The sequence below is a fragment of the Plenodomus lingam genome (genome assembly GCF_022343315.1).
Source record: "Plenodomus lingam strain CAN1 chromosome Unknown contig_13, whole genome shotgun sequence".
Taxonomy (NCBI): Eukaryota; Fungi; Ascomycota; class Dothideomycetes; order Pleosporales; family Leptosphaeriaceae; genus Plenodomus; species Plenodomus lingam.
Window position 1 is genome coordinate 648760 of NW_027093931.1, and position 22915 is coordinate 671674.

Consider the following 22915-nt stretch of genomic DNA (forward strand, 5'->3'; position numbering starts at 1 on the left):
CGGACCATTCAAAGCCTTGTCCATGGATACCTAGACATGTTTGTACCTGAGGGATGGATCATAGATAATAGCACACTAGGATTCGCTAGGTCAGGCGAGCCACGTCGTCACCTCTCACCACCTGGGACAGGGCCTGTTCCAAGGCGGACCAGCTTGAAGTCGACATGGGGGGGGGGGGGCTGTGAGTGTGGCTGGGCCGATGCCAGCCCAACATCTTGGGTGTCTTCTACGCGAATTTGAGTTGCCGTGTCTTCCTCAAGTGGCCTCTTGCTCTCCTGCAGCATCTCTCGCGCTGGGCGACGCTCGTGCATTGCCTTCTCCACCGTTGCGCTGTCCTCCCCCTCCCCCCACCTTACCCGCGGTACAGTGCCTCTGTGTGGCGGTCCAGCGTATCTCCAGTCCAGCCCCACGTTGATCGTCCCGCGAATCACAAGACGATCGCATTCGCCCGTCTCCAGCTTTGCGCAGTCCCTCTCCTCGCGTAGTGCATCTCGTCATGTGTCTGGTCAAAGTCAAGCAGGAGGAAGACGTCGTAGTTCCCTACCGGGTCGTCCAGCGCACCTACTCACCACCACGCCGACGGGCCTCACATGCCTCTGCACGTCGCTACTCCCGCACCACCGAGATCGTGCGCGAATCTCCACGACCCTCGGGCTCGTACATCGCGGTGCCCACACCAAAGCCGCTCCAGATTCCCGCGCCGCAGCCTGTGCCAGTGTTTGTCCAGCCACCGCCGGCGTCTATGCCGCCAGCACCTCCGCCTCCGCCCAGTCACATCTCGAGTCACCATACCAGCCATCACGGCGGCGCTCACTACGTCGAGGTGTCGCCTCGCAGCTCCGTGACGAGCGAGTCGTCCAGTCTGGGGCGCAGCGATTACGTATACCGAGAAAGAGAAGTCCACCGCGAGAGGCAGTATAGTCCAGATCGAACTCCGCGCTATGAGCACTTCAGATACGTAGAGCCGGCTTCTTCCGAGTCAGACTACTACCATCATCACGACAGGAGCAGGCACAGGAGTAGGTCGCGGGGCGGGTATGAGGATCCGAGAGGGAGTTATAGGGAGACGAACACGCGGGTCACGGTTGTGGACGAGGACAGCCGCCGGAGGAGGGAGTATAGGAGATAGTAGTGGAGATAGCAGAGACTACTTTTCAGGCTAGCCGCTTTGTTTGTTTTTTCTTCAATTGCGCGTAACCCTCGTTGGAGTCTTTGAGAGAAGAATGCAGCCATAATCCAAGCTAGAGAGGAGAGAGAGTATGAGGTCATAGGAACACGTATCCACACATGGGGTAACCCGCGCCAAACACCTCTGACCTCGGGATTCGAGCACTGGCAGTGGCAGGAGACCCAGACACACCTTGTCAAGCAGAGAAGCCTTCTTGTAATTTGTACACATGTCCATGTCATCCAATCTTGAAGTCGTGGGGGGAAACCTGGGGAAGCCTGGTCAAGCATTGGGCACCCGCGGAGGGAGCGGGCTTGACTGGGGCGCGTTCGCATCCCATCCATCAGCTGAAGCTTCCGCCGGCCAACCTTAAGTTTTGTTAACCTTCAGGCCTGGGTGTGGGAACGACGGCCTTCAAATGCACACGTGCCTCGACATCATTCCCCGCGAGACACCACCCCACTATACAATCGCATGCATCTTCTGGCGTACACATCATGAATGATTCTGGACATGTTTGACCTGCCCACCGAACCGAACAGCGCACCTCTCTCTTCAACCGACTATGTCCATCCGCGTCTTGATCAAAGACTACCCACACCGCGCAATCGCCCTCGCGACCGCTTCACATGCCCTCGTGCTCCGACACAGCTCCTCATCATCGGCAGATCATAATGGCAGCGTCAATGCCTCGTCGACCTCGCTCGGAAGCAATGGCGCCGGCGCGGCGCGTTGCATGGTCGAGTTCTCCAAGCTGGAAGACGTGGACCTCGAAGACTATCGGGCACTCCATTCTGTGAATGCGCACGGCACATTAGGACTGATCACGGTAAACGGGGATGTCTTTCTCGTTGTGGTCAATGATGCCAGCAAAGTGGCAACGGTACGGCCGGGCGAGACGGTGCAAAGGATACAGTCGGTTGGCTTCTACTGCTTGACAAGCGCGAGCTACGACGCTCTGCTCAACGACGAAGTCAATCCATATCCCACCGACACCATAGACGACGAGGGATATGAGATGGGTTTTGGTGGCCGCAAGGAGCAGTCGCCCCTCGAACACCCGTGTCTGGCACTCAAAAAGATATTGAGCAGTGGCACCTTCTACTATAGTTCTGACTTTGACCTCACTCGGCGACTGCAGGATCGAACATCAGATGCGGCCACCGTGTCTATTGACAGTCTGGATGCTGGCTTCTTGTGGAACTCATACATGATACAGCCACTGGTTGATTTCCGGAGTAGGCTCGCTCCGCGAGAAAAGGAGGCTTTGGATGCATCCGGCATATTGACGTCCGCCATCCGAGGCTTTGCCCTTACCATCACTATCCCCAAAGCCTCAGCTCCCATCAAAGTGGAAGGCTCAGGCATGCCGTCAGCAATGACGCTCATCTCCAGATTATCGTGCCGAAGAGCGGGCACGAGATTCAATTCACGGGGTATCGACGACGATGGAAATGTAGCCAACTTTGTCGAGACGGAGACAATCTACTGGGCACCATCCGGAACTTGTTTCTCCTACGTGCAGGTACGGGGAAGTGTGCCTGTGTTCTGGGAGCAACAGACAGGTCTTCTTCCTGGGCAGCAGAAAATAACTATAACACGATCGGCAGATGCGACACAGCCTGCTTTTGACAAACACTTTGAGAATTTGGAATTGAGTTATGGCGCCATTCATGTTGTCAATCTTTTGAGCAACGAGAAACCAAGCGAGGTAGACTTGTCGCAAAAGTACAAGGCACATATCAGAAACAGCCCACTGAATCAAAGCGGCGAGAAAGACGATGGCTCGCATGAACTTCTCAGGTTGACCGAGTACGACTTTCACGCTGAGACACGGGGACCTGGTGGATATGAGGCTGCCAGTATGATTGCAAGGTGGATACAAACCTCTGCAGAAGGTTTCAATTACTATCTCTCCGAAGAAACCGAGGAAAATGTTCGGAGCAATGGACAAGACTATATCGTTCGGCGGCCCATGACGATTCTGCAACAAGAAGGTGTTTTCCGGACGAATTGTCTGGACTGCCTCGACCGAACGAACCTTGTTCAGACCATCATCAGCAAAATGGCGCTAGAAATCTTCTTTAGCCACAAGTCGCTTCGAGCTACTCAGGATTTTTGGGTCAGGCACTCAAGCATGTGGGCAGACAACGGCGACGCTCTTTCTAGGATTTACGCGGGTACTGGCGCCCTCAAGTCATCTTTTACACGACATGGGAAAATGTCGATAGCTGGAGCTCTAGCCGATGCCCGCAAAAGCGCCACACGGATGTACATCAATAATTTTGCTGACAAAGGACGACAAAACACGATTGATATGCTCCTCGGACGTTTGGTTGGACAAGTCCCTGTACACCTTTACGACCCGCTCAATGACTTTGTTATGGCAGAGCTCACCAGACGATCGGCGGAGTATTCACAGACGGAAATGATCAATATCTTGGTAGGGACCTTCAATCTCAATGGCAAAACCAGTGGTTTGAATACCGATCTGTCACCCTGGTTGTGTCCTGATGTCGACCCCTCGCAACAATGTCCCGAGATTGTAGCGGTAGGCTTCCAGGAGATTGTGGAGCTCAGTCCTCAACAGATCATGTCCACAGACCCAGATAGACGAGAAGCATGGGAAAAGGCTGTAAAGAAGTGTCTGAATCACAACGCGGAGAAATATGGGAAAGATGAATATGTCATCCTTCGGGGCGGGCAGCTAGTAGGAGCCAGTTTGTCTGTCTTCATTCGGTCAGATCACCTCAAACATGTCAAGAATGTTGAAGGCAGTCTGAAAAAGGTAGGAGAACCCAGTCCAAGAGACTTGAAGAAATGAAGAGTGCTGACCCCTGGTACAGACGGGAATGTCTGGAATGGCAGGCAACAAGGGCGCTGTAGCCATACGCTTTGAATACGCCAATACCTCCATCTGCTTCGTTACCGCTCATCTCGCAGCTGGCTTTGCTAATTACGAAGAACGTAATCGAGATTACAAAACAATCAGCCACGGTCTGCGGTTTCAGAGAAATCGATCCATCGAAGACCATGACAGTGTGATTTGGCTAGGTGATTTCAACTACCGCATCGGCCTGAGCAATGACAAGGTCCAGAGACTGTGCCACGTCGGTGATCTCGAGACCTTGTACGATAACGATCAGGTCAGCTGGTCGTGTCCTGTGTCTAGCGTTGAGACTAACGTTTGTGTAGTTGAACTTACAGATGGTCGCTGGGTTGACCTTCCCTTATTATTCGGAAGCGCGTATAACGTTTCCACCGACGTACAAGTATGATCTGAACAGTGATCAATACGACACTTCTGAGAAAGCACGAATTCCCGCGTGGTGTGATCGGGTCTTGCGCAAGGGCGACAATATACGGCAGATACACTATGATGCTGCACCGCTCCGATTCTCCGACCATCGGCCTGTCTATGCGACTTTCCAGATACTCGTTCAGAGGGTCGACGAAAAGAAGAAGGAGGCCTTGAAAGCAGCACTATATAGGCAAAGAAGACAAGTTGTTGGTGACACCAGAGCCGCAGGACATGTGGGTGAAGATGAATCAGATGATGAGGACCTGCTCGGGTATGATAGTATAGAGCCAGGACTGCCACCTGCAAGCTCTGATAGAAGGAAATGGTGGCTTGACAATGGTACTGCTCTCCTGCTCCCTGTTGTGGCCTGGACACTTATATTTTCCAGGGCAACCGGCAAAAGCACGCGTTCAACCGCCATCTGATGGCTATCTACCAAATCCCAAACGACCCAGCAATCCCTTTGCACCGTCTCCAGAGCCAGACTGGGTGGATGTGAAGAAGCTATCGGCGAGTAACAGGCCAGAACCGCCACCAGCGCGCGGCTCGCAGCGAGCACGAACCTTTCAGTACGACGGCGCAGGCCCGGTGTCTGGCTCGACAACGAGTCTGCACCAAAGCGGGACTCCAGGAACACAGAACCCAAGAGCCCGCAAAATGATTGTCCCATCCTATCCCGGCCAACCAAATTCCTCCCCTCAAGATCCCCTCGACACCCTCAGACGCACCGCCTCAAACGCATCATCCCACTCCCTCTCCACACTGCCCTACCGCTCCTCCAACACCCTCCCACCCAACCCGCACGACCAATCCCCACAACAACACCAACACCAACCACAAGTCCTGCGCAAAACTCTCCCACCCCCAATCCCCAACAAAAAACCCTCACTCCTCTCCCGCGCCATGTCCCCGGACTTAAAACCCTCGGCTCCGGGTTCTTTTGCCCCCCTCCCAGCCTCCCAGTCTACACAGCATCGCTACCGCGACGATCCCCCTTTGCCAGGGTCAAAACGCAATATCCTTGCTCCACCCCCGCCTCTGAATAAAAAACCTGTCCCGGGTCAGGGATATAATGGTGGTGGTGTTGGTGGTGGCAGTGTCTACCCCGAAGCAGAATTCAAACCTGCATTGCCGCCGCGCACAGGCACGGGGTTGAGTGTTGGGAGCGGTAGAGCTGGTGGGGACGCTCCCATGAGCAGAAATTTCCTGGATGAGGAGCCGGAGGAGTTGAGGAATTTGGGTGATTGGGAGGTTTTGAGGCCGGAGAGGTGAGAGTTTGGAGGAGGGGGAGGAGAGGGAGGGGTGTTTGGTGTGCTGTGGGGAATGAGAGTGGGGACGGGAGCAGATGAGGGGTCGAAGTATGGGTAATTGTACGTTGTGAATCTTGTAGTAGCTGCTTGGGCAGAGAATAGGAGAGTGGAAAGCGTCAGAAGGAGTAATTAAATTCGGACAAACAAGTACCGGCACTTCTGGCGGGCATGCAAGTGATGTAATAACAATTAGATGAATTCAATGCAAACCATCATTCCAAAAATCCATCATTCCACCTGATTCAATCACACCTTGTTCCTCTTCGTCTTCGGACACAGACTCACCCAATAAGTAACCGACTTGATCACCAACTCACCCACTCCACACAAATCCTCGTAAATCCCACCCCACCCCGAATCCAAACAACACGCTACATTGCGTTTTCCGCCCCATCCCGTCTAGACAGGACAAGAAGAGAAGCCAGGAAGAGAAAACCCCGCCAAAGAAGGAGACACGGTTATATCAGAAAAGTGTCGATGCGAGAGGGCGAGGATGGAGGATGGGATGGGTGTTTGTATAGCACAGGTCAGGACAGGTCAGGCCAGTAGGATACGATGAGGAAATAGGGAAATTGCAGGAAATAAAGACAACGATCTCGTTGTGGGACAACAAATCATAATGACAATGAAAGAGTGCGGTCGCATGCCTTTAGGCAGGGGTTTTGCATATGTTGCATATGTTCTGTGTGTGTGCATGAGAGAGAGAGAGAGAGATTATGAACAAATCATAAGAAGAACAAGGACCATGTAAGAAGTAGTAGTAATAATCATAGTACTAATAGTAATAAGAGGTTGAAAGAAACCCCCATCTCCCTCTCTGCCCTTTGGGACGGTTTTATTTATAAATCGCAAAGATACTGCTAAAAGCGCGAGATGCACTTGTAAAAAAAGTAAGAGCAGGATGCGTTGCGTGAGTTTGCATGTCCTGTTCCTTTTCTTTTCCTTGCCTTGCCTTTCGCGTCTCCAGGCTCCACGGGGCGCTATTCCATTCACCATGTCTGCCTCGGTGAAGAATTACTCCATAATTGGGCTCATGTGCTCTTGCCGGCTTCATACACCTTGGCCATGAAGTCGTCGACATCGAGGTCAATGGCCTTGTCGCGCAACGTCGCTGCGACTTGCTGAGCGTCGCCTTGCATGCAGCTGCCCTCGAGGATGCCGGCAATAGCGACGGCGACGCGCGGGGGAATCTTGTCGCCCTCGATCGTGTACACGTCCATGATGCGAGCGGCGTGTTCGACGCCAAGCCGGCCGCAAAAGAGGGAGCTGAACATGTAGGCGAGGTAGTCGCGGGGCTCGACGCGTAGGGATTCCAGGCGCTTGGCGAAGCTCGGGGATTTCTTGAGGAGGGCGCGGAGGGTGGTGGAGTAGGCGGCGTGGATGGCGGTTTGGTCCTGGAGGAGGAAGGAGAGCGGGATTGGTCGATTGAGGAGGTTGGAGAGGGAAATAAAGGCTTGTGGGGCGGCCAGGTTTAATAATAGGAGAGCGGCAATGTGGTGGATTCCGTCACTCGAGGACGATATATCCGGACGGTATGTGGAATAGGCCAGGCAGACATCGACAAGATCCTGATGAAGCGGCTGCGCGTCCTGATCAGACGAAGATATTCGCGCTGCAAACATCTTCAAGTCTGGAAATACGGTTGATGTACTGTTTACGATATGAGCATAACGGCCGCCGAGCGCTTCGTGGCCGTGCTGTTTAATCTCCTGGTGCGCCTTCTCCAAGGCTATCGTATAGGTTGCTTCTGTGACTTCGAGGTCGTTGCCGATTGATTTCTGCCACACTTCTCCTCGCAACCGCGGGGGGATCCCGTTCCACCACATCTTCCTGTGCGTCGCTCGAAGTTCAGGTTTGGTCATTTCAGTAGACCACTTGGGTAGAAGATTGGACCAATATTCCGCTTTGATACGAGACGCTTTTTCGCGGGCCAGGGCTTCCTCCTGGGCGCGCTGGGCTTCCAAACGTTCTATACCTGTTAGCCGGTGTATCCCCAGTACATCGTTGAAGATCCATGGACTTGAGCTCACCCGCTTCTTCGATTCGCGCCAGCATACGCTGGTATTCCCTCAGATGCTTCTTCTCTTCCTTGGGGTTTTTTGGCGGCAACCAAGATGGCCGTGTTCTCGAAAGGTATTTTTGCTTCTCAGCTGATGGCTGGAAGGGATCAATGAGCGGATCACTCTTGCGCACTGGCGGAAGCGCAGGCTTCTTGGTCTTGAGCTCCGGCTTGTTCAGGGAGGCTGAACGCGCAAGTCCCGGTTGCTGTCGTCTGATTTCCTGCTTCCGCTCCGACTCGGACTGGAACTCCTCGAGGGCTTCTGTGAGTTTTCTGGCATCTTCATCCAATGTGCTGTACGTTTCGGTCCAAGTGAGGGTCTGCTGCCGCACCAAATGCCCGCCAGGGGAGGGGTCTCGGCTCGCCGTATTCGGCGAAGGAGGCTGTGGAGAAGGTGGGGATAGTGAAGGTGCGGGCGAAGTCTTTGCAGAAGATGGCAGTCCGGTGCTGGCGTCGGTCGAGAGTTGGTGCGGGCTGTCACCCGATGTCGATAGAGCTGGGGACCGGTCCTGGGCAGGCCGTGGGGAGATGGGCACATTCCAGATGATGGCATCCTCGGGCAGCTCGTCGTCTTCATCGTCGCATTCGGCCTCGCGCTCCTTGACCGTTTTCCTCTTCGTGCCCTGCCATGACTGTCGTCTGATGCTCAGCGCGGGCGAAGGCAGGGTATCCATGTTGCGAGAGCTGCGCCGCGAGAGGGTGCGTGGGGCGGTGGAGGCCGAGCGTGCGCTGGCTGGTGAGGGCGAGCGCGAGGAGCGGCTGGGCGCTGCGAGGCTCATGCTGGACAAAGATGGGACTGAGGGGGAGGTGAAGCCTCGCCGCGACGCCTTGCCTGGTGCCGATAGTTGGCCATTGTGCGGTTGGACTGCATGGTGGACTGGGCCTCTGAGGCTGGGATACTTTGGCTTTGCTGTGCCAGTCAGGTCGCGGAAGGACTGGGACTGTGAGGCCGAGGTGGGATGCGGATGTATGTGTGCATTAGAGAGGGCGCGAGGCGCAAGAGATGCTTTGGGCGCTTCGTAGATGACGCGATTCGAGGGGCTGGAGGGCAGGGGGAACGAGGCAGGCGCGGTCGGAACGCCGTGCAGGTCGATTTCCTCAAAATGCGACAGGTCGCTGGGCCCGAGACAGTCGGAGAGGGTGGAGGAGTGAAAGCTCGAGGACTTGGACGACTTTGAATTCGTCAGGTCCGGGGGGCTGCCAGGCGGGGCGTTGAAGGCTGGGTGTGCATCGTGAGCGTAGCTGAGGGCGGCCATGAGCGGGGGGTCATAGCCATGCGCGGATAGAATGTGGAGGGCGCGGTCGAGGGGAAGGGCGGTGTTGGCGGTGTAGTGGGAGGAGATGGAGGAGAATGAAGAGGCGTAGTAATGGTAGTCTCGTTGTCGATAGTAATGATGTTGCTGTTGCTGTTGCTGTTGTTGTCGCCGTCGTAGTCTTTGCCGTCTTGACCGCCGCCGTCGTTGTCCTCGTCGTTGTCCTGGTCGTGGTTGTCCTCGGCAGCAAGCAGCAGCAGCAGCGGGTGATTCAGGAAGAATTGGTCGTCGTTGTCGTTGTCGTTGGCGTTGGTGTTGTCGGCTGCCTGTACTCCTGCTATCCCTACTCCCTATCTGCCCAGCTAAGCAATCTAAAGCAAGTAACCTACTGACTGCCACTGCCAATGGAGCGCCAAAAACAACGAGTCTGAACAATGAAGGCCCGCCGTCGCCGTCGCCCGTGGGCCGGGCATTGCCATCTTTGCTGCTCTCGGGCCTTTGGGTGGACTGGCCTAACGACCAATTAGGCCTAGCACGCCATCGCGGCCACCACCCCCTGTCCGCCCCGTCAAACCCTGGGCGCCTTCCCAGGTTGTCGTGACTCGTGACGCGTGCCTGGCCCGTTGTTGACTCCTTACTCCTTTTGTCTGTCCTTCTGCCCTTGTGCCTTTTTGCTTCTGGCTTCTGGCTTCTGGCTTGTCCTCAAAACGGGTGAAGGGGAACAGGAGGCCAGTCCATTTCATTTCATTTCATCTCATCTCATTTCATTTCATCTCATCTCATTTCATCTCATCTCATTTCGAGTGGCCAGAAGGGGGAAATCACACACCGGTACACACCACTATATCTACATACATACCCAGCTTGCACAGCTTGTACACAGCCCAGCCAGCCCTGACATCAACAAGAAGGGAAATGAGAAAACAATGGCACACCACCACGCGCCGCCGGCTTCCAACAACCCCTCTTCCTTCGACTTGAATAAGTATTGTATTACAATTTCTGTCCTTCAGCTTGCAAAAAAGCGCCCAGTTACCGCTGGGAAATCGCCGTTGGTAACTGTTGGCGAACCGCCACGCCGTCAGTCATGGTGGCTTCAAGCCCAGCCGTTGCTGCAGCGCCAACGACGCCCCCCCCCCCCCGCTTGCATCGCCTGCATCGCCTGCATTTGCTTCCCCTTAAACCCCAACGACATCATCTTGTGCGCTAAATCGTCGTTCCTGGCACCTTACCGTCATGAACTTGCGTGAATCGCTCCCCCTCGTCTTTCTTTTGTTGCACATCATATGTGCCTACATACACAATATCTCCCTACCTAACCATCACAACTCACACCCCCTTGCACGCGCTGGCGTCCTCTAACATGCTTCTCTCGGTGCTGTTCGAAATGCGCACAGCATACAGCTCAGCCTTCAGCCAGGCCAATAGTGCGCCATGTTGCGTCTGCCGCCGCTCAAACACCGTCTGGAAAGCTTTGCATGCAAGCCTGTCCATTTGTCAGTACCTCATTGTAGACTTCAACTTCATCAGATGGTCCATCCTTTCCAGTCCATACGTACCACTGAAGTTGCCGTCGAGAAATCACCTTCTGTAATCCGGGATGACTGTCACGCGAGCGCACACGTCGTTGAAGCATCACAAAGGCTAGCGCTGCCATCTTGTCCACGGTTCCTATCATAGTTGAGCACAGAAACTCGTTTGAGTCATGTAGGACCTACTGATAAGCAAGCTCGAATACGTCTTGCGCACTCTCGACAATACCGACACATATTCAAGACATCGCACCGCCGCTTCATAAAAACTTCGATACACATTCGTCAAGACCGTCTGCGTGCTGTTCAGCGCCATATCAATGAGCATTGCCTTGAGTTGAATCTTGAATGCGCTGTCTACTGTTAGTGTCCTTGGACCATCATTTGCCTCCACATCAGCGAAAACGCCATCTTTCCCCAAGCTTACTTACTTGAGTGCTTTGCGATGCAGTGTCTGGCCCGGCAATTTTGACAGATCCACTGTCAGAGAATTTTCTACATCTTCTACACGTCAGTCTCGGGTCATGGACGGATGATGGCGCACTGTTCTCACCAGTCTTGGCAGCGCGCTCCGTCTTCTTGTTAACTTCCAACGTTCTGGTATCAATGTAAACGCCACAGTACGGGAATTTGGCGTCTTTCGGGAGGCTTGCGATCCGACCGCCACCGGCTGTGCAGATGTTGAAATTTGTCAGTGATTTGTCCGATTGGACCTCTACACCGTACTCTTTGTGACCGCGATGCATGACATGCACAAACCGCTCTGCACTCGCTCGGTCCGTAGTGATCAAGAGAAAGTCATCGAGCAAACGGAGCAAGAGACAGTTGTCTTCGCTCGTAAAGCCTAGTACGTCGCGTTCGAGTTCGGCGTAGAAGAAGTTGCATAGGATACTAGACAGCACCGAACCTTGCGGTATCCCGTTCTTCTGCCGGTAGTACTTCTTGCCGATTTTGACAATATTGCGCTCGACATGTTCCCGCAAGAGCTGCATCAAGTCGTCCTTCGTCTCCTGTCGTTGTACGTTGGTATTCACAAATACGGTGTTGGCTTTGGTCCCTGCCAATTTGTCTTTGACGAGTTGGTCAAATGACGCGATTTGATCGGCAGGTCCACTATGTGCCACATAGCGTTTAAGTGGCATTGGGTCGATGTGTTGCCCGTCAAGTCGCTGAAGGTCGCCTAATAGACTCACTTCCACGTGCTTCCCTGTCGTGTAAGTCTGGAGTCTCATGAGACTATCAATCATACGTAATAAACGCCTTTGTGGAATCGTATCAAAGCATGATCGTACATCGACTTTGGCGAAATAAAGCGGTTGCCCGCTGATATGCTTGTCGTCCAGTGAAGCCTTGAAGGCTGTGAGCTTGGGGAGCATATCACCTACAGAAAAAAGCGAGCCTCCGAACCGATCGGGCTGTAACGACTAAATATAATAAGCAACAGTCAGAGAAGTTACACCATGTCAGAATTACTAACCTTCTCATAGGTGATAGCGTGGAAAACGGGCGCCATGACGGTATTGATACTTCTCCCGAACGATGTGAGGCCGTTTCGTGTGACTTGTTGCTTGCGCTTCAAGTTCATAATGGTTCTGAAGCCCATCTTTTTCGGTAGCAACCGAATCTTGCTGAATCCTAGCTGTCGTATAGACAGTAGCTTTGTCGTACTCTCCATGGGCATCTCCTCGAACATGTGCAACTTCAGCGTACTCAAGGCCGGCTCAGACAGCATGCGCCACACGTCGTGACGGAAGTAAAATAGTCGATGCCGATGCACATTAGACTCGGTGACGTGGAAATTTGTCCGGATCAATGGTATCAGAAATGAATCGAAGAGCCAGTAGATGAATTCAAAGAAGATCTCTTTGCGCTTCTCAAAGTCGGATGTGGCAAGTTTGTGGGCCGTTTCTCCGTTTGATAGACTGAGCCAGTCCAGCGTTGTGATCTGTGATCTGTGAGACTCTAGCTGATGGGCAGTATGATTCCGCCTACCTGCAACTTTTGCGTGACCTGGTGGAGTGTCAAGGATTCGAATCTACGCAAATGTATAAACTGATCTATCCAGTACATCACAACGCGCTTATTGCCATCACCACCCCAGAAGCCCTTTGGAATTGCTTTGGCAATCACGGCACGGCAGAAAGCCGAAACATGTGCGGTATGACATGCCATGTCTGTAAAGCACGTTTGTTCAATCGCTGTGCGTTTCCCGCGGTGGTTGCTATCATCATCATGATCACCATTCGACGACTCGACTGTGGCGTCGACGTTGTTCAAAAGTCGTTTTTTTAATCGTCTCCACTCTGGTTTTGGCGACAACGGTACGTCCTGTTGACTTTAGTAGAGCTCACTCAAATTAAGGAAACACAAAATTACCTCTATGGGACAATAATGTCGAAGCATTTCCATGTATGAACACCGTTTATGAAGAATTCGCATCTTCTTTGTTAAATCACGTGCAGCGCCGCTGAGTCGCTTTGGTATGCGAAGCCTCCACTTCTCAACCTCTTGCGGATCTTTCGATTTCTTGCCTAGCTTCTGACACATGTTTTTCTCAATGTCTTTTTCTCTCAAAGTGTAGTCTTTGAAGGGCGTCGTAGTTTCTCTGGCCTCGACCTTGGATGTGAAGGCGTTGTGTAATCCAAATTGTCGGGGAAAGATATATCGCATGATGTGCACAACCTGACTTTCATCTTCAAGGTCGGAATACCGATTCAGAACATCTGTCTAACGTGTCAGTATGAAGATTGGGAAATGGCATAGCTCTTGCACGAACGAATGTGACGCATGCCAAATCTTACACCCCCTTTCGCATTAAGAGCTGCTCTGGCATATAACATGCGACTACGGACAAATGTGATTGCACCAGGCTTCCTATTCTCACTGTTCGTAGAAGATTTGTGCATCAGTTTTTCAGAGGGGAATACGGCCTGGATGGGGCGAGGCTCCGGCATCTTGTCCGGCTTCAAGTCCGACAATGGGACACCACTCAGTTGATACAGATTTCCTAGACTTCCGTCTACAGGAAGGAATATGGAGCAATCTAGGAGTAGTCCCACCATGAGGCGATTACCCCCTGGACCAAGCAATGAATGAAGCCGGCACCAGGGTGGCGACTTCAAGGCTCTTACTTGATTGTTGGGATGGCGCTCAAGCAAGCCAGGAATAGAGCAGACTGGTTGGTTTTCCTTGTCTCTCTGACAATTCATACGTGCACCCCGCTGGAAGCCATGGCATAGCAAATGTGAGGGTCTGTGAGTGGTTGAACGCTTGAACAAGCACCAAATCACAAAATCGACAGTCTGGTTTCCGTAAGAATGTGGTTCGTATTTCTCTTGGAGAAGCAATTTTGTGCATAAAAGTATGATTTGCAACGCACCTCGGACTGCAGAAGATAACCTGGTTTAAAGGTGCCACCACTCGTTCCCTGTGATCGCTGTTGTGTAAAGGTTTCAATGTCTTGGTTTCGTTCCTTTGCGACATTTCCCAAAGACTCCGGACTTGGTCCATTCACTGTACAGACCAGAGCCGCGTCGAGCAACTGCCCAAGCTCTTCATCAATCGGATGCTTTGATTTTGCATCAAGAGCAGATGTAGAACACCCAATCTGAGCTATTCGACGGCGTCTACCTTTGGAAGAATTTGGAATCTGCAACAAAAGATAGTGGCGTAGGGTAAGAACTCGAGGGTACAGACGTCTCAAGACAGGATGGTCCACACCAGGAGGTGGTGCACTAGTGGATACGCTGAGTGAGTTGCTAGCGTGCTTCGCCTTCTTACGGGGCATTCCAGTGGCTTGATAGTTGTATTTTCGCTTCATGCTAGATTGTGAGCTTCGGTAACGCGAGGATCAATTGGAGCAGTTGGCTGGAATCATGATGATGGGGGAGTGTTGATGTTGACACCCGATGCGGTACCGGTAGCCACGCCAGGAACGCCAGGAACGCGCCTGGCGCTAACTTGATTTAGTATTTCCCTAAAAACACACGCAGCCGTTCTTCACGCTCAATCTTTTTGCATTCAACTTGTCATATATTCACAACACCATTGAACAGCTCATCTAGTTTGGTTGCCTGAATCACTAAAATAGCAAATCTTCTGGTTGTAGTGGTACGAATTCGTTGTTATGATGCATGACGGCATACTCAAAAGTGTAGTACCGACAAGGGCTTGCCTATCAGACATCGCGACACTGTCCAATTTTTCCTCTCTTGCACCATTGAGTCGATACATAGTACCCAGGATTATTTCTGACCTTGGAGAAGCCTCGGGATGTAATTCCTTTACTACAGCTACAGGAGACCTTTGAGGGCAGAAAACTTGGGCTTAAACTGCATTGTGCTGAGTTCGGACCTGAAATTCTGCATCCCATAATAATTTGATCGAGTGTTCGTCTCGTCCAAGATGGCGCGTGCTCGATGTCGTAGGTAGAAATGAGTACATTGAGTTGGTTGTGTTTAAAGTTTCCTCCTGATGCCCTATATATCTTCCACCTCCACTAGCAGTATCCCCACCATCCCTATCTCCTGTGCCACCACACTTCGGTATCTTCCGATGACAGCATAGACTCTGGCCCTAACCTTGATGTTCATTAACAAGGTTGTGTATTGCCTTGGCTCTGGATAAACGGATTATCGTCCCGTTGCGTGATGGTAACATTGTCTCTAGCGCCAGGAATCCCCTTGTCGCATTCTTCGTTCTCAACACTGAATGTAATTTTCTCTTGGAGCCAGCACGCAGCCGTTTTCTGCTCTGTTTGGTATTTGCAACAAATAGTATTCGTTTCAGTGTTTGAGTTTCCAAATCTGGTTGGCGGATCGACGGGAATTTTCATCATAAGACATTTTTGATCTGTTGGGCCAACAAATTTATAGGTGTGTGATTGGCCATTGACTTGGACGTCGTATGTGAAGGCCGCCCCCACGGCTTGCTTGACAAAGCCAATAAGGAGGAGCGTTTTGACAAAAGCAAAAGAGTAGAAGTTCATTGTAACGTTGGGTAGAATGAACTTTGGTGAAGTGGAAGTTAACGTTTGAATCAAAGAACATATTAAGAGGGGAGAGAGACAGGCAGCTTAAATACCTCAACTCATAGGTACCTCTCAAACAGGATCTAGGTAAAGCACTCTCTCCCTCGTCAGCATGATCAGGACTAATTACACTCGCTATACATGCTATCACAACAGGTAAGATTGCCGAAAGCGGTCAGACTTATAGATAATAATAATGGGGTTTAAAACACATGAAGCAGAAAATAGAAGTCAAAGTACAGATGAAGACCAATGAGTGGGTGTACACTCGCTCCTGATTGGTTGTAGGTGCAGGGATGTAAACGGCTCCTAGCAACAGATAGATTACCATATCGAGTTTCATCAGTATAAGCAGTGAGCGGTAAGCTGACGTGCACTTCTTCGCCGTAGACAGGCCGTATTAGTGAATCTGATTTACATCAATCGTCTGCTTTGTCTGCACTAAAAGAAACTAATAGTCACAATGATGTATGATACCATTCATACTTAGTAAATTTTTGAGTTCTAATGAAAAGAAAGCAGAGTGATAGGCATCAAAACAATATCAAACAGGCCTTATTTACTGTAAAGACTGTATTGTGGCCAGTAGGCAAAAATTGAGCGACTCAGCTGCCAAAAAAAATTGTACTGAAATTTCCGTTAGGCACCCGAGTAGAGTGTGAGGTTGTATTGAGCTAGTCATGCTTGAAAGTTCCCTCATGATCCCCCATATATCTTCCGCCTCTGCTCTCCCACCATGAGCTTGAATATTATTTAGCTGCCTCATCCCTGATTTCTGTACCATCACACTTTGGCTTTCTTCGATCGCAAGATAGACTCCGGCTCTATCCTCATTGGCACGTCTACTCTTGCCCCACTCACTGATTATATCATTCATGCCAATGAATGAAATCGTAACATATTCCTCGGCGCCGGTAAATTGTGTGATGCAGTTTTGGTAGTTGATACGATCTTAGAGAATACTGTGGAGCCAACAATGATACGACTTCTTGCTTGTGTCGTATCTACAACATATGGAATGTGTGTAGTGAGGTTGAATAAAGTAGAAGAAAATGGTTGGATTCAGCAAGTATGTCAGGGAAGAGAGAGAGAAGCAGCCTAAATACCTGAATACTTCAACCCCTAGGAGTGTGCATACTCGCGTCCAATTGGGTGTACGGGGCTTACACGGCATCTAGCCACATCTGCTTGCACAGACTATCAAAGACGGTGTAAGCAGGCGTGGATTGGATCTCGGTAAGACAAACTGGTACACTCATACTGAATACTACTAGTAGAACCCAATAGGCCAACGATAGTCAGGTCTGTTGTGTGTTACAGTAATTTGCAAATATGATGGTGCAAAGTCCGAGGACTTACTGACGTCTATTCAATCGTTCTGGTTGTCATGCGAAGCTGACGAGATACCATATGAAGCCGACGAGACCTTATGCAACTCGGCGTATTTCTTTCCGTCCGCTTTCGAATTATACAACACGCTCTCCAAAGCAGTCGTCTTTCAAACGCAATGCAGTATTGAAACGACAGATTAAAGTGAAAATAGACATGTTAACAATTTCTTGATCCAAGCCTTTCATCATAGGGGTAATGGTTGAAGGGTAATGGTTTAAGGGTAATAGTTGTAAGGATAACAATTCCAACTTCAACAACAAATCCCAACAAAACCCAGCAACAATTGCAATTCAACATGTATCAATTACTCAAGACTAAATTACATTCATTACCAAGAACACAGTGATTCAAGAATACCTAAATCTCAGCCATCCAAATTGGCCAAAAAAAACCCCCCCTAAAAACCAACACTTTCCTTGCTCCATCACTATCCTGCCAATCACACTCCTTGGCCAGACCAAAACGGCGATGCGGTACTGAATCATTTTGACAAGGAAAAAGAAGAAGGAAAAAACACCACGAATGCGCCATGCAGATGAGGAAGAAAAGTCCCCGATTCCAAAGAATGAGAAAGAGGGAGAGAACAAGGGAAAAAAACGAAAATAAAAGACTGGATAAATGGGATAAATAAAACCCCCCAATTTAAGCAAGATTCCTCTTGCTACCTTGATACCCATTATGCAAACTCCGATTCTCGCCCTGATCCTATTGCTGTCTCGTTGTTTCATCCAACAAAGGAAACCGTGGTCTTTTTTACTTCAAACTCTGAATATATAACAATCTACCGATCCTTCCCCCCCACCTCCAATTTTCTAGACCGTCTCCTCGACCGCATAGAGGTTCTGGTTTAAAATCTTGTTCATGGTGAACATGTGCACGCGGTCCTGCTTGAAGACGGCGCGCATGGCATCGTCGCACCGGATTTGGCGCTTGTCGGCTGGGTCTTGCAGGTCGCGCTCCTTGACGTATTCCCATATCTTCTTGACGGTTTGGGGGCGCGACAGCTGGGTTTCGCCGAGGAGTTCGGAGAGGGCGGGGGAGAGGGCCATTGGTTTCTGTTTGCCGTGTGACCTGTTAGTGGACGGTCGTATGGGAGCACAAAATGAGAAATGAACAGTAGTGGGCAGCGGCTTACATGGAACCCTCCTTTCCGGCTTGGGCTTTTCTTTTCTGCGCCACTGTCCGAGTTTACATCACTGTCGTCAACGTCTTTGACCCTTGTCGCGCTCTTCTTCTTGGTCTTCTTTTCTACTTTCTTGGGTGCAGCTCGCCGCTTGGTGTTGCCTCCGCGCGTTGACCGAAGTCGCGCATTCTCCTCTGCTTGTAACCTCGCCGCCAAAGCCGCATCGTCCTCTGCTACCCCTTTGCTTTTCTTAACCTTCTTCTTGGGATGTGACGCATCATTATCGACTTCTGAGAGGGCAGAGTCGTCCTCTGGCGATCTCTTTGGGGCCGAACCGTCTGATGTATTGCCATTGGAGGCTTTGACGCCGTTTTCGACCGAGGGTAGGGTGTCCGAGGGCTCTGAGTTGCCATTCTGCTCTGCGTTGAATATGTCGAAACGACGCAAGATCAAGGCCGTGATTTTCTCCTAGGTCAGGTATCAGTGTGCGAGATCAGACCAAGTCTCGCATGTTGTACCTTTTGTTCGGACAGGTCCGTCCCGACGCGCTCCTGCAGGGCCTTCCGTATGCGCTTCGCGGAGATTGTATTGATGTCGCTGATGCGGAGAATGTCGTCGATAATGGCAGCGTATTTGGCTTCTACATGGCCTGGTAGCGGGGCTGGTGTGCCTTGTAAGTATGTGTGTATAGCTACCTATCTATCAAGTCGGACTTGAGGGGGGTCCTTACCCGCCATGACGACGCTCACAGGTCAGATTAATGGCCGACGGGCGCGAACCGTGACTATCGTTGGTGCAGGGTGGATGGACGGGCCACGTGGCTACCTCGGAGGGCGTCTACCAGAGCCAAAAAGAGCCAGTGTTGCGAAAGCAGGTATGACGTCGGGCGCAGCGATGGTGGTAGGAATCGCTAGGTACGAGGTAGATCAGAAGCAGAGTCGCAAGACCAGACGAGCGTTGTCGTGTCGCACAGTCAAGGCGGCGCACAAAAGTCAACGGAAGCCCCAAGCCCGCAAGTCTCGCAGCAAATGCAGTCTCTTACCGAGCACCTGGCAAGCTTTCAACGCGGTTGGGCGCTGCAAGACAAGTGGGTGAGAGACGAGCAGCGACGAGCAGACGTCGGTCGATCCAAGGCGGGAGTTGCCGATGTAGCGGGGTCCGATGCGTCCAAGATGCGCGTGCAATTTCAAGAGCAGAGAGTCGTTCGAGGCAAAGGCGCACGGTGCAGACTATTGCTATAATTTTCAAGGGTGCGCAGTGTACAAGGGATGTTTGTGTGCGTGTGTGCGTGTGTGTGCGTGTGTGTGCGTGTGTGTGCGTGTGTGTGCGTGTGTGTGTGTGGGCGAAGCCGTAATAGTGCTGGAGCGTGAGTGGTGAAGTGAAGCTGTCAAGCTCACGAGGCTCGGCGCACGGCGCGGCTCGCTTTCAGGTACGTTGGCGGCATCGACGGAGGCTGGGGAACCTTACTAGTCTTGGAGTTCGCAAACCATCGTCCCCTGTCAACACCGTCAACATCACCCAAGCTGAAGCCTGCATCGAGCATTGAACAAATGTGTGCATACGAAGCGCAGACTACATGATAGAGCGCATGCGCCTCCCCTGCTCCTGATTGGCTTTTTCCTCTACACCGAATAAGTATACCGTGGAGAGCAAACCGGCGTCTTCTCACCATGGCCACGCTCTGGCCGCACCGAGCCATCTTCACATGACCAGACAGCCAACACCGTACATCTGCTTTTCGACTGCGCTCTTGATCTGATACCAATCCGCTCTTCTCTCAGCATACTCGTACACTTCCTCCGCTCTGAAAATGCCGTGATATCGATCTGTGTCTGCAATGATGGTGGCGATCTCCTTTGCCTCGCTCGCATCTATCAAGTATATCTGCGACAACTCCCGCAAAGCAGCAAAATACTGCACCAGTGGCTTGTTGCGCAGCGAAACAATGTACAGGTTGTAGGCGTTCATATCACTGCAGGGTGGTTCCATGTTAGTATCATCAATCATCATCATGGCTGAGACGAGACAGACTAGACATACCTAATGAGCTTGATGGCACCGTCCACACTGATCCTCTGGCGCTTGAGATGCTTGCAAATGGCAGTAAACAGACGCATACCGACCTCTTGGTTGAAAACATCAAGCACGTTCTTGTCTGTGCTACCGACCAACATGTTCGTGTGCGACGAAACTACATCGACAATCTTGGTCGCCGTGCGGCTGGGTCCAATGTCCATTACCTGGGCTTGGCCGTTGGCTCCAGCCGGAGGGTTGAAGTCTGAGGGCTCCTGTGTAGTGGCGCAAAGATATTCCACTTCATCCATCAATACATCGATGCCTTTGTTGAGACCAGCCGCAACACGCTCGTCCAGCATCGACTCGAAGCGCTTCTTCTCCTTCGCTGCAAGACTGAGGAACTCGTCACGATCAGTCAGGTTGGCAGCCAAAAGTTCCTGGTGGTAAAAAACTTCAACCATCTGCTGGATCAAATCTCCCACGTTGACCAGCTCGAGAAAGGCTACTAATGGTGCCACGCCATCCTTGCTATGGTCGGCTACCTCCCGTGGCTTATAATCTGCCAAATGGGTGACGGCTTTATCGAAGCCCAATTTCATGTGGCGTTGGCCGAGAATCTGGACGAGATGGATAAAGACCTGTTCGCATTGCTCTCGCGCCTCTTCACCTGACTGCCCTCCGAGTCTAACAAATCGTGCCGCTCGTTCCAGACTCGCTTTTGCCAGATGCGTCAAATTCAAAGCAACCTCGATGCTAAACAACGACCGGATGCCTTCTAATCGTGAGTTCATGATGGCCGCTTTGGCCGCGAGTTCCGTGGTCGGGGCATCGACTCGTGGCATGGGCGATCGATCGCCGGGACCAGGAGTCCCACTTCTCGAACTGGGCTCAAGAGTGCTGCTACCGTTGACCACACTTGCTCGATTTGAGGCTTTACCTGCGCTGGAGCCACCAATAGTAGGCAGCACGTTCACAGGCATCATGACCACCTTTTTAAAAGATGACAAAAAGTCTTGCTTCACAGCTTTTCGGTTGACGTTTGCCATGAAGAAGGTCTCCGTGGTTTGCTCCTCTTCTGATAGTCTCTTTTCCCATGCGTCAACCTCGGATGTCGTTTTCTTCTTGAAGAAGTCCAATTCCTCTTGAAGGTAGAGATCAATGTGTTGCTCGAAACAGCGAGATATGATGCGTATCGCTTGGTCGCAAAAGTCCGGTCTGGCTCCTTTGGTAGGCTGCAAAGATATTGCTAGTTGCATTGCTTGTTCAAAGATGCCAGCAACTGCCTTCAAGTACACTTCAACGTTTACATCGTGGGCTTCATCAAACAACGAGGTGATGTACTCTGCAACGACATCATCTGCAACTCGCTCAAGGAAAATTTGCATTACATCAACCGAGGGAGGGAAAACACGGTCAATAATCTTTGCTTCTTCGTTGAGCGCAGTCGCCAGTCCTCTAAAGAAATCGTGTGATGGTTCCAGAGACAATTGATTGATGCTTTCAGGTCGTAAGCATGCCGTGGGATTGCCCAATTTCTCCTTTTCAAGCATCAAGGGATGATTGTGGATGAATGAGTCCAGGCATGCTGAACCTCCATTCAGAGCTACCAACACAGTAGCAAATCGCTTCATGCGACCATCATAATCTTTCTCCGCACAACCTTGCTCAAACTCTCTAAGCACGGCGTTTTCGAAGATGCCCGTCATGGTATCCAATTTTTCCTCGCGCTGATGCCAGCCCTGTGCGAAGTCGCTTTTCGCAAAGATCTTCAACTGTGCCAACATCTGAGCCTGTTGCTCAGGATCGCGATAGGTCCGAAAAAGTATGGGATCCGTGTGGCTTCTCGATCTCTCCAAGTCAAAGTAGAACGGGGCCAACGCGCGATAGATTTTTCCATACTCTTGCCGAGCCATACCACGAATCGAGCGCACCTTTGCGAGGACATTGACTGCATCTTGGGGATTCGCCAAGTAGGGGTTCGAGGTCGCCCATGTTCCAGACGGTGATAAGGTCATGTCGCTGAATCCCTTGTCAAGCGTAGTTGCTCGAGGCCTTGCAGGATGCTCTGAAGAATTTCGCAGCAGTTCCTCTTCTATTGTAGCATCGAAAAGCGTCATGCTGGTCTTGCGCACATCGTCTGGCCCAGGCGGTAGATCAGTAGGGTGCTCAATAGGTAATACACCCGTCCGCCGTGCCTCCTCAGCTCTTTGGGCCTCTAGCTTCCTCCGCATGGCCTCTTCAAATCTTTGCTTTGCCTCAATCTCATTCCAACACCCCATGCTCTTTAGCCGTTGTATCCACCGCGTATCGTCATAGACCATCTCTTGCATACGTCTGGAGGTGCGTGCGAAGGTAAATATGTCGGAAACCGGCAGGTAATCGAGAATCGTGTTGATGAGTTCTGCTGAAGTCAATCTTTCTGGAGCGTGTCAAACTGCGCAGTGCAGTACGGTACAGGGCAATGCAATGCAAAGGGGCAACCTACCTGCAGGCAAAATGGCTTTGGACTCGTCCACGAGCTGCGTGCTGCGCAGCGACGCAAGTACGGACGGCTGCCGCTGGGGCACCGCCCGCTTGAAGTTGGACTGGATAGCCATTGCAGCGGAGAAGTGTATGTGTGGGTGTAGAGACTTGAGCCGACTCTAGCAGTCCCCGTCTCTCTGCGAGACTGCAGCCAAGGTTGATCCCTCCATCGATGTGGTAGGTAGTGAAGTGTGGGCCGGTGGTGGAGC

General features: G+C 51.5%; 11 protein-coding genes across 11 annotated transcripts; 5 read left to right on the forward strand and 6 right to left on the reverse strand.

Annotated features, from left to right (window-relative positions):
- Window positions 1–107: 107 nt before the first annotated feature.
- IAQ61_001785 (uncharacterized protein) lies at window positions 108–311 on the reverse strand (the record flags this gene model as incomplete). The annotated part of the gene is made up of 1 exon (XM_066095258.1): window positions 108–311. The coding sequence occupies one exon, from the start codon at window positions 309–311 to the stop codon at window positions 108–110; it is 204 nt and encodes a 67-aa protein (XP_065954742.1).
- Window positions 312–496: 185 nt separating this feature from the next.
- IAQ61_001786 (uncharacterized protein) lies at window positions 497–1129 on the forward strand (the record flags this gene model as incomplete). Its single annotated transcript, XM_003833609.1, has 1 exon — window positions 497–1129. One exon carries the CDS (start codon window positions 497–499, stop codon window positions 1127–1129), a length of 633 nt encoding a protein of 210 aa, XP_003833657.1.
- Window positions 1130–1733: 604 nt separating this feature from the next.
- IAQ61_001787 (uncharacterized protein) lies at window positions 1734–6060 on the forward strand (the record flags this gene model as incomplete). The annotated part of the gene is made up of 4 exons (XM_003833610.2): window positions 1734–3956; window positions 4015–4314; window positions 4364–4808; window positions 4858–6060. 4 exons carry the CDS (start codon window positions 1734–1736, stop codon window positions 5739–5741), a joined length of 3852 nt encoding a protein of 1283 aa, XP_003833658.2. The 3' UTR covers window positions 5742–6060.
- A 750-nt stretch (window positions 6061–6810) lies between these two features.
- Window positions 6811–9094, reverse strand: IAQ61_001788 (uncharacterized protein; the record flags this gene model as incomplete). The annotated part of the gene is made up of 2 exons (XM_066095259.1): window positions 6811–7748; window positions 7810–9094. The coding sequence occupies 2 exons, from the start codon at window positions 9092–9094 to the stop codon at window positions 6811–6813; spliced, it is 2223 nt and encodes a 740-aa protein (XP_065954743.1).
- A 95-nt stretch (window positions 9095–9189) lies between these two features.
- IAQ61_001789 (uncharacterized protein) lies at window positions 9190–9483 on the forward strand (the record flags this gene model as incomplete). The annotated part of the gene is made up of 1 exon (XM_066095260.1): window positions 9190–9483. One exon carries the CDS (start codon window positions 9190–9192, stop codon window positions 9481–9483), a length of 294 nt encoding a protein of 97 aa, XP_065954744.1.
- A 937-nt stretch (window positions 9484–10420) lies between these two features.
- Window positions 10421–14443, reverse strand: IAQ61_001790 (uncharacterized protein; the record flags this gene model as incomplete). The annotated part of the gene is made up of 11 exons (XM_066095261.1): window positions 10421–10577; window positions 10651–10762; window positions 10810–10976; window positions 11055–11124; window positions 11177–12047; window positions 12101–12568; window positions 12616–12951; window positions 13000–13346; window positions 13400–13699; window positions 13835–13925; window positions 14003–14443. 11 exons carry the CDS (start codon window positions 14441–14443, stop codon window positions 10421–10423), a joined length of 3360 nt encoding a protein of 1119 aa, XP_065954745.1.
- Window positions 14444–15214: 771 nt separating this feature from the next.
- IAQ61_001791 (uncharacterized protein) lies at window positions 15215–15610 on the reverse strand (the record flags this gene model as incomplete). Its single annotated transcript, XM_003833612.1, has 1 exon — window positions 15215–15610. One exon carries the CDS (start codon window positions 15608–15610, stop codon window positions 15215–15217), a length of 396 nt encoding a protein of 131 aa, XP_003833660.1.
- Window positions 15611–16584: 974 nt separating this feature from the next.
- IAQ61_001792 (uncharacterized protein) lies at window positions 16585–17184 on the forward strand (the record flags this gene model as incomplete). Its single annotated transcript, XM_066095262.1, has 3 exons — window positions 16585–16721; window positions 16831–16888; window positions 16955–17184. The coding sequence occupies exons 1-3, from the start codon at window positions 16629–16631 to the stop codon at window positions 17182–17184; spliced, it is 381 nt and encodes a 126-aa protein (XP_065954746.1). The 5' UTR covers window positions 16585–16628.
- Window positions 17185–17856: 672 nt separating this feature from the next.
- Window positions 17857–18904, reverse strand: IAQ61_001793 (uncharacterized protein; the record flags this gene model as incomplete). The annotated part of the gene is made up of 4 exons (XM_066095263.1): window positions 17857–18099; window positions 18180–18635; window positions 18686–18828; window positions 18898–18904. 4 exons carry the CDS (start codon window positions 18902–18904, stop codon window positions 17857–17859), a joined length of 849 nt encoding a protein of 282 aa, XP_065954747.1.
- Window positions 18903–19262, forward strand: IAQ61_001794 (uncharacterized protein; the record flags this gene model as incomplete). Its single annotated transcript, XM_066095264.1, has 1 exon — window positions 18903–19262. One exon carries the CDS (start codon window positions 18903–18905, stop codon window positions 19260–19262), a length of 360 nt encoding a protein of 119 aa, XP_065954748.1.
- Window positions 19263–19868: 606 nt separating this feature from the next.
- On the reverse strand, window positions 19869–22901 carry IAQ61_001795 (uncharacterized protein; the record flags this gene model as incomplete). The annotated part of the gene is made up of 3 exons (XM_066095265.1): window positions 22669–22901; window positions 20208–22584; window positions 19869–20139 (listed from the first exon to the last, which is right to left on the reverse strand). The coding sequence occupies exons 1-3, from the start codon at window positions 22778–22780 to the stop codon at window positions 19869–19871; spliced, it is 2760 nt and encodes a 919-aa protein (XP_065954749.1). The 5' UTR covers window positions 22781–22901.
- Window positions 22902–22915: the final 14 nt, after the last annotated feature.